Source organism: Watersipora subatra, chromosome 8 (assembly GCF_963576615.1).
Source record: "Watersipora subatra chromosome 8, tzWatSuba1.1, whole genome shotgun sequence".
NCBI lineage: Eukaryota > Metazoa > Bryozoa > Gymnolaemata > Cheilostomatida > Watersiporidae > Watersipora > Watersipora subatra.
Window position 1 is genome coordinate 43,878,995 of NC_088715.1, and position 10,097 is coordinate 43,889,091.

Genomic DNA, 10,097 nt, shown 5'->3' on the forward strand with positions numbered 1-10,097 from the left:
TGATACCCTTGACACAAATGTAAAACATTTTACTGACAACAACATCAACAAGCTCTCAGCTGCAACTTACCTGTTAACAAAATTATAAGCTCAAAATTCCAAAAAGCAGCACTCTAACGTTTTAAAAGTTTTAAACGTTTAAAATCTGGGAGAATTACAGTAAAAACTCTGATTGAATGCCCTGACGCTTTATTTTCTAACCCTTCTTTTATAGTGGCTGTCAATTAGATGTGGCATTCAATAGAGGCATTCAATATTTTTCAAACAGCTCATCAGATATTTAGAAGATAAACTTAGCCCTTTAATGGGTGATGTCGCATATATTTTGCCCTCTACATTTGGTGGAAAGAGCATAAATCCATTGCAAGAACAGATTACCGCAATGACACTATCAAATAATATGCTATAAATCTGCCAATTTACCTACTATATAAACGGCAATCGTTGTCTGTCTGTCTGTCTATCTGCGTTATAGAGTACCGTACTTTTCGGACTATTAGCCGCTACCAGGTATCTAGGGCGCATTAACGAGAATCTCCGGTTAGTGCGCCTCTACTCGTCATTTGCCGTTTTTACACAAAAATGACGTAATAATTACATCTCTATGACTGTCTTTTAGCTTCATGACACGCGATGCTTATTTTCCTCGACATATTAGGGCTGATTCGTTTTCAGCAAAACGATATCGACAATAGACTCTCTCGATATTAGAATTAAGCTATTAAATTTTATTAACTCTATGAAACACGATGCCATTTTTGTGAACCTCTATTTCTGGCATTTCTTAAGGTTCAATTGCTAAATCGCTGTTAAAATCACTACCTTTCACGCGGGCAATTGTATTATCTCAGTAGGAATGACATCTAGATTCCCTATCCTTCGATCTGACAAAGACACTACAATATTTTATTTTTACATAACATATCGTCGTACCAGTATTGTCGCATTCAGAGTTTTGATGGATAGCTGTTGGTGGAACAGTAACTTTTTTATACACACACTTCTATGCAAGAATTGTTATTATTAATTCAACATATTCGCAAATTTTATTTTGTTTTCTCAGTTCGTATTAATTGTATCATTACCGAATCATCTCATATTGTAATCGTAGCAAGACAGACTCAATTTAGCTATTACTTGTTAAATATTTCACTGTTACATCTAAACTCTTTATGGTCGTTTTATTTTTAAAGATTATTTGAACCGCACAAAATCTTTTTTTTGTCATGATATGAAGTTTAAAAGTTGTTTGACAAAGTAAGTTTGAAAACCTTTACAGTTGTTTTAGGTAAAATGGCAAATGTTGTTATATGTTAAATACAAATCAATTTTCTATTCATTTTTTTATTACCCGGGCAATGCTGGGTTGTACTGCTAGATGTATTAGTTTACACATCTTTCCTTTTAAACCTAACCAATTAGTTTTCGTAATTAATTTCACATTTTACAACAAGCGGTTGTAAGATTACTGAAACATTTATCGTGTAAGATTGCAAGTAGCAGTTATTCTCCACTCTCTTATATTTACATACATTTACATGCTTTGAGAAAGATATATATATATAGGTATATAGATATATAAATTTAAATTCTCCTATTACGTTTATAAACTTCTTATGACTTTTGAAGTTTATAATACATTGTATAAGTTTTTTAAAGTTTGTTTCATCGTTGTTATTATTTCAACTTACGTTCTTTTAAACATAAATTGAGTATCGTGTTTGAAGTTTAAACATTATTCATTTTCCTATCACTGTTATTATTACTTGATTAGTTTCCAATCTTTATTATTAATATTATTCTTTTATTCAACCATTTTTGGAAGACATTGTTTTAATAAAGTCTCAACTACAAAATACTATGATATTCTGTCATATTTTTAGTATCGTCGTATTCAAATAATTGATGGATGGTTTCTGGTGGGACAGTAACCTTTTTATACCCACAAACTTTTATGCAAAAATTACTACTATTAATTCAACATATTCATGATTTTTATTTTGTTTTCTCAGTTTGTATTAATGGTATCATTACCGTATCATCTTTTATTGTAATTGTTGCAAAACCGACTTAATTTAGCTATTACTTGCTAATTATTTAAAATTTACATCTAATCCATTTTACAACTGTTTTGTTTTTTTAATTTATGAGACTGGCAGAAAACCTTTTCCTCATGTTATGAAGTTTGAAAGTTACAGTTGTTTGGCAAAGTTTGATAAACTTTACAGTTGTTTTTATTTTCTCAAATTATTTCAACTACACAAAACACTTTTCTCATGATAGGAATTACCTATCATGTTTTTCCATGTTACCTATGTAGTTTGAACGCTAGATTGGCAAATGTTGTTATATATGTTAAAAATACAAATATAGATTTTCTGTGCAAAGACTTTTTCATTGCCCGGGTACAAGTAGGGGTAACGGGGGCACTTTGGTCATAGGGGCACTTTGGGCCACCCATATTTTGAGCATTTTTGTATTTGTTGGAGTTATCATCTTTTGATGATATGAGAGGAAGAGATGTCATAGATCATCCATGTTGGTTTCTATCAGCTAAAGCAAGGTGGGCTAACACAGGTTAGTTTTACCTGATTTTTGTATGAAAAACTAAAATATTGAATCTAAACTATTTGAATCACATACCCCAATCGTATGTGGATACAGATTGGGTTGAACTATGTCATTATTTTGATGTATATTTTGCTTGTTTCTTCGCTTTATCTAATGTATCACTTTCATACAGAATGAGCTGTGCAACATTTTCATTAGCAACATAGCGTGGGGCACTTTGGGTCGCATGATCTGGGGCACTTTGGGCCGTGGCCCAAAGTGCCCCAGGTCAATTATATTTGGAAATGTACTTTTGTTTTAGTTTATTTCACTGCGTATCATCACTATCTGTTGACAATGAACCTAATGTTGATAATGTTGTTTTAGGATATTACAAAGATGGTTCGAAATTACCAAAAAAAATTTTTTGATACTACCCTCGCTGTTGTTATGCGTACAGCTGTACGAATGGTAATAGAAGAAAGACAGTCTGTTTGACATGTATCTATAGCTCTCTCCATACCACGCACCTCTTTAGCCAGATATGTGAAAGGAAGTCATTCTTGTGGTGAAACAGAGGTAGTGAACTAACACAAACAACTTCAGCATGGAAGGTATTCAATAACACTCAAGATAATATGCTTAAGAACTACCTTATTACAGCTGGTAAACACCACAATGGTTTGACCAAAAAACAATGCCGAGAATTGGCATGGCAGTATGTCAAAAAACTAGGCTGCAAATATCCGGCTGTGTGGAATGAAAACCAATATGCAGGAGAAGACAGGATAACCGGATTTATGAAACGACCTACTGAACTTACAATTCATAAGCCGGAAGCGACTAGCCTAAGTCGTAGCACAAGTTTCAACAAAGAAAATGTCAACGGTTTCTTTGACAATTTGGAAGAAGTTCAAAGAAGATGTGGATTTCAAGCGAAAAACATCTGGAACATGTATGAGACGGTGCTGACAACAGTTCACAAACCATATGGCTCAGCTGCTGGGTGTGGCATTTCCCAAAGCATTTACAACAGGGAATATTGCGTCTGGATTCACAAGGCTAGGAATCTCTCCCTTTGACAGAATTGCCTTTTCTGATGATGAATTTCTTGGCTTTTACATTACGGACTGACCTGCCCCTGATCTCATGCCGCTGCCAACAGATCGACCTGTTCCCTCAACTTTTGGATAAACGGGTCCACCTGAGCCACCAAATGATCAACCTATTCCCCCAACTTTTGCTTCAAAAGGTTCGTCTGCAATTTCATCTATACCTAATAATTTGAGGAAAGTGGTGCCAGAAATCATCACTCCGGAGGATATCCGACCCCATCCTAAAGCTGGGCCACGAAAAAATCTTGGACGTTGCAAAAGAATGTCAACGTCTATTCTAACCAATACTCCAGTGAAGCAGTGCCTTACTCTCGAAGCTGAAGAACGAGCTATAAAAAAGGAAAGGCAGAAAGGTGAGGATTTTAATTCAAAAAGTGCTAAAAAATCAAATAACATACATAATAGCTCTACTGTTACTATTTTCTATCATTAGATAACTGCACAATGTTTCGCTTCAGATTGCGAAGAGGGCAATCCCTGAAGAAGACAGCTCAAGTGAAGATGACAATTCAGAAGCTGAACTGGCTGAGCAAGTAGAAAGTGACACTGAAGACCCGGATAATTTTGATGAAGTAATGCCAGATTCTAGTGCCATCACCAGTAGCGCCATAAATATCTTTGATTATGTACTGGTGGCTATGCACGGAGCCAGGTCAAAGAAAAACTATGTTGCAATGGTAACAGCTAAATCGGCAAATGATGTAGAAGTGAATTTTGTTGTTTATGTATGGGCGGTCAGTTTCTAAAGCCTGACACTAAAGATCAATCTATTGTAGACATCAAAGACATTGTATTACTATTGTTTTCTCCTGCCGTCACTGGCGGAACAAAAAGAACTTCGGAAAAGCCTGAGTTTTCCGATAGATCTATCGGAGTGTTTTTAAACATTATTTTTGTATACTAAATAGCGGTCAACAGTATCTAATAGCCCTAATTAATACGCATTGCATCTTACATAATATAAAGTCTATTGCTGCTGAACTTCAAGTTTTGGTTTTCATTTCAGTTTAAATAAAATCATGTGAAAAGCATTAAAGATTACAATGTGGCCAAAGTGCCCCGACACCCGGTCCACACTGCCCCAGCCCCGGGGCACTTTGGGCCACTCACATACAGCTTTTTGATATACACTTTTACAAAAAAATTGAGCAACTAAACCAACCAAACATTGATAGAATGTAGCAAACACATCAATTTCTCACAGTGTAAAATATGGTAGCTATCCGCGATCTACGGCTGACTCAGCAAAGTGCCCCCGTTACCCCTACAACTTATGGTGTAAATTGTTGAAAAAATACTTTACCGAAATTGTTTTCTCGCCTTGAAGCGGATTACAATTTACATTATTTTATTTCAATGGGAAAAATTGTTTCGGATCGCGAACTTCTAGAACTGATTATGTTCGAGAACTGAGGTTCCACTATACGTTATCAAAAGATATAGGTCGCTGAACGTTATGAAATTTTAAATTTGCATTGGTTTGAAAATCTTTAGTTGTTTTATTTATTTTTAAATCAGTTGTCCTGCACAAAACCTTTTTCTCATGATATGAAGTTTGAAAGTTGTAATTGTTTGAAAAAGTGTGAAAACCTTTGCAGTTGTTTTATTTTCTCTTTTAATTTATTTCAACTACACAAAACACTTCTTTCAAGATATGTACACGTTGTTTGAACGTTAGAATGGCAAATGATGTTATATGTTAAATGCAAATCTATTTTCTGTGCAAAGACCTTTTTACTACTTGGGCAACCCCGGGTAGCACAGCTAAGCTTGGGGCCGTGGCGTCACTCGGGGATGCGCGGGAGACCTATTTCGCCCTGAGTACAGCGAGAGTCTCCAGGCGCGGCTTTCCGGACGAATGAGTTGGCGAGTGTGAGGCAATTGATTGCAAAGCGATTGAGTGCTAGGCAATTGATGGCAAGTTCGAGGCGATTGGTTGCAAGACGATTGGTTGCGAGTGCAAGGTGATTGATTGCAAGGTGAGTGGGATTGATTGCGAGGCAATTGATTGTGAGGCGGGTGTGGGCCAATTGATTGCGAGGCGGGTGCGGGCCGATTGATTGCGAGTGCAAAGTGATTGATTGAGAGGTGAGTGCAAGAGCGCGATTGTCAACTGCGGGGCGGGTAAAGACTGGTTAGCCGAGACAAGGGCTCAGCGGCAAAAGTGCGCGATCGTCAACTGCAAATATAGACGGGTATGAATGGATGCATGAATCTAGACGCATGAATCTAGAATAGTTACTAGATTTTACAAGCATCTAGCTGTAAAACACATTGCAGATTTACATTGTTCTCCAAACATTATTGACATGTTTATGTGTATGCATATCCTGATCAAGACAACAATTTCAGTAGACTGCATATTTTGGGTTGTTTTACAGTATGAAAGACAACTCTCAATAAACCTTATGCTGCACGTGAATCTGTTCCTGTAGGCGGTTAATGCAGCTAGTATTGATTATAAGAAATATCAAACATTGGAGTTGTCTTCTATCGATATATATTGTTAGGTTTTGACTAGGGCTGGCATTTGTTGTTTGAAAAGGTGTTATCAACTATCATTGGAGTTGTCCCACCGATATCGATTGTATCAAATTATCAATGAGCAGACAAAGCTCACTGATAGTTATCGCGTGAGTTGGCAGCTGGTAAAACTATCATATTATCGAAAAGATAACTCCAAATTCACAAGACATTTTAATGCTATGTTTTTTACAACTACCAGAACATGGACTAAAGTGACATGCACAAATAGATAGACCCAAATTCACATCAGGGTCTAAGTATTATAGATACTGTTTTGCACTACGCAGCAAAGTAATTATTACAGCTTTCTTTGGTGCACTCAAGGTAAGACAAGCTTACATTGAAACCACCAAATGCTATGGCAGTGAGAAAGCGCATGGTATGATATTAAAGACTTAAACAAACACCCAAGTTTAGTCACAAACAGCATATTATTTATTCCACTTTGATCTGCTGAGGCAACAATCGACAATGGCAACAAAATCATACAGCCGGATTTTTTTTATTTCATGTTTAGACAGTATGAAGAAGCTATTCCTATCTCCCAGGGTCAGGACACATGATTTCCTTCATATCACACACCAAGGATAAAATTCCTTAACACAATTAATAGTTTGACCAGTCATCCTCACACATAATTTATATAAAAACTATACATAATATCCTCTTTCTATACATTTATTTGAAGTCAAGCAACAAAAAGTGTACTGTGATTGTGACGTGTGCCTGTCTGAAATCTGAAGTGATACACATTATTTTAATAAACATATTAAATATAACTCTTTAGTCTTTCTTTTTCTTTATACAACATGTAATCTAAAACTAAATCTAAATGATAAAACCGAAGGTTCATCTATAACTTATCTTATCACGACAATTACATCAGCATGTCGGGGTTCTTGTTTGAATTATATGCGAGACATGATAACATGTCTACATTGTGGGCTTCAAGCGATTTCTTTTCTTGGTCGAGATGTTTCCTGTTAGACTAAAGAGCCTTTCTGATGCCACAGATGTGAGTTTTATGGCCAAATACTTCTTAGCAACTCGTTGCAGCATGGGAAACTGTGCCCCCTTAGACTGCCACTAATCATTTATCTGGATTTCATTAGATATGATACTCTTTCCGACCTGTCTATAATAGTTAGCCTGAAACGAGATATTAAGAATACGATCATAAAATGCTCAACTTATTTGGTATGGAATAGCAGCATTGGCTTATCACCTCATAGTTCAGTTCATGGTTAGGTTTGGATCCGCTGTTTGACCTGCCCATAGACATCTAACCCTAATAAAACATTTATGTCCCTCCTTCCCCTCACATTACTCCACTGTTTGTAACAGAATACATAGTTTTACCAACCTCCTTGCTCGATCTGGTGTATGCATCAGTTTCCATTTCAGGTTCCTCTTCATCTGAACTGTCTGCCACCATCGAAGCCAAGGATGCAGCCTTCTTCTCTGGTTTTTTGGTCACTTCCACTCCGCTGATGGTGGCAGGTGCAGGAGGACCGCCCTTATCTTCTCCAATTTCTCGTACTTCTTTCGTGGAAAAAATGATTAACACGGCTTGGATAACGCAGCAATATTTTAAATAACTGAGACACAAAATTGATCATCTGTTGTTAGTATTATTCAATAATACAATATTTGCACTAACCTAACAACATTCTCATCAAGAGATGTAGTAAGAGATGATAATTTCCTACTGATTTGAAATGAGCAGTTAATTAATAGATATAATAATATTATTATATCTATGAGCTAATTCAGATGCGATATCATGCATTGGGTAAAACGACACACATTTCAATATACGCTGCAATTGCAGAATAAAAGCTAACCTGAGTGAATCCATTTATGATCAAGAAATCATTGAGAAAGCTTTTACTAACACCCCAAACACCAAGCTACGTCTATTCTTTTTTTGTGTGCATCATTTTGCCTGGTGTCAGATAATCGTGATCTGATCGAATGACACTCACCTAGGGCAATAGCTTCCATTATAAGATCTTCTCTGATATCAGGAAAGACTTTCTTATGGTATCTTGGATAAAGGGCTGCACAAATTCTCAACATCCTGTCTACTTTTTTTCCGTACTCTTCCTTTGCAAACCTGCAAAATAATTCCATAGTGAATGCTAAGTGCCATGCCAGGTTGACGCAATTGGATATCGTTATGTATGGCACGATTCAAATAAGTGCATACATGTATTTTATCAGTGGTGACTTCATGGCATTAAAATATAATATACACATACAAGAAGACGTTATAGGCTGAGTTGCATTTATTGCCGAGTCGCTTTTTTTACTCGCTGTCAATGTAAGTCCATATTTTCTTACTGATCTCTTTGCCTTTAGCCTTCTGTTCATCAGTGAACTCCTCACTTTCAAGGGGCTTATCCTGCAGTGTTGAAAGTCTCAATAGCAGTGGAAGAAGTTGGCATATTCCGACTGTTTTCTCTGTGGACATAGCATCAGTAAGCTCAGCATATGGCCTGAGAGAAGCTTCAAAAACCTCCATTAGCTGCCATGTCCCCAAGTAGAGGTCAAATGACCATACATTCTGTCAGCTACCAATAAAACTAACTTACATATTACATCATATATTGGGAAAAAACACACACATTTATAGACACTGTCACTGACTAAGCATGTCTTTGGCGTAAAATAAAATGCATTCAATTTTCATTGATCTTTGCTTCTCATTGCTGTACATTTTTGTGCTTATAACATCGTTCTAAATAACCAAAAAGTCGACTAGCAGTAGGTTTGCGATCTAGACTGTGTACCGTTTAATGGTTTGAACTTACCACTTAGAGTTTGTTGAATCAGAATTTTGTTTTCCATTACTCTTCACCATGTCATATTTGCTGCCCCATCGTGTTTCAACCTCGCATATCACATTCTTGATATTCAGGCCATTGTCCTTTTGACGTTTTTTCAACTCCCCCTTTAGCCTGAAATTTAAAAAAGGAATGTTGAATGTTAGCTGTCTTAAGTTTTAAGATGTCTACACAATCACAATGACAGTGGGGTGAGATAAAACATACATGTGTTACATTACCATAAGCTTAGACAAAAGGCTCAGTGTTCATTTCAGGAGAAGCGAGAAGCGAATAGGCTACAGCCACACATAATATGATTGTAAAATATGAGCAAATATGATCCTAACTTGATTGGCAAACCATAATCATGACCGCTTAAATTGCTCAGCTCACCACAAGATCAAAATACTTGAATGAATGGTTCATGGTGGATACTATTGTACGGCAGACTTGCAACATTTCATTGATTTCTTCTTCTGCTTTCAGTGACTTGTTAATGGCGTAATGAAGAACATGACCAAAGCATGGGATGCGAATAATGTCCAGCAAATTGATAGCTGCCTTCATGTTAGCGCCATTATCAGTAGTGAAAAATACCACATCGCCAACAGTTAAATCATACTCTCGTAGTATTGACCGTAACATGACTGCCACATTTTCTGCAGTGTGCGACTCAGAGTGATTGATTGTTCTTAAGCAGCAAAAACATAGACTATATGATGGAGTGAGGAAGTATACAGTCAGAGATACGGATCAGTTGTGTTGGACGACCAGCCGTCAGTAGTACAGCTGATACCAACAGCAGTTTTCAGATCACGCATAACTACAGACTTCACCTCTGAGTACAGCGAGGGATGGTAATATCGCTAAAATATTTACGACTTGGGCATGTATATCGAGGATTTAGTTTGTTGATGAGACTTGTCCACTCTGCGCTATCAACTAACAGTGGAGGCAGCATCTGTTTGACAATGAGAGTTGTTATCTTGGAGGTGATAGCTTTATGTTTATTGGAATTAGATTTATACTTGCCAAGTCAAGATACCGCTCGAGTTATAGCTGGCTGGTTATTGTCTGT

General features: G+C 36.7%; 1 protein-coding gene across 2 annotated transcripts; it reads right to left on the bottom strand.

Moving 5' to 3' along the window:
• Nucleotides 1–6,727: 6,727 nt before the first annotated feature.
• Nucleotides 6,728–9,610, bottom strand: LOC137402041 (uncharacterized). Of its 2 annotated transcripts, none has more exons than XM_068088514.1 (6): nucleotides 9,413–9,610; nucleotides 9,005–9,151; nucleotides 8,535–8,764; nucleotides 8,177–8,307; nucleotides 7,555–7,730; nucleotides 6,728–7,340 (listed from the first exon to the last, which is right to left on the bottom strand). In XM_068088514.1, the coding sequence occupies exons 4-6, from the start codon at nucleotides 8,268–8,270 to the stop codon at nucleotides 7,278–7,280; spliced, it is 333 nt and encodes a 110-aa protein (XP_067944615.1). In that variant the 5' UTR covers nucleotides 8,271–8,307; nucleotides 8,535–8,764; nucleotides 9,005–9,151; nucleotides 9,413–9,610; the 3' UTR covers nucleotides 6,728–7,277. The 2 variants fall into 2 exon arrangements, with proteins under 2 accessions (XP_067944615.1, XP_067944614.1); XM_068088513.1 differs by having other exon boundaries at nucleotides 7,555–7,733.
• Between the last annotated feature and the right edge of the window lie 487 nt (nucleotides 9,611–10,097).

Coding starts and splice junctions, on each gene's coding strand:
- LOC137402041 (XM_068088513.1), bottom strand. CDS start 8,270: ATGTTGAGAATTTGTGCAGCCCTTTATCCAAGATACCATAAGAAAGTC. Junction 7,734..8,176: donor AATGGAAGCTATTGCCCTAG/GTGAGTGTCATT, acceptor TTTCCACGAAAG/AAGTACGAGAAATTGGAGAA. Junction 7,341..7,554: donor ACACCAGATCGAGCAAGGAG/GTTGGTAAAACT, acceptor ATCTCGTTTCAG/GCTAACTATTATAGACAGGT.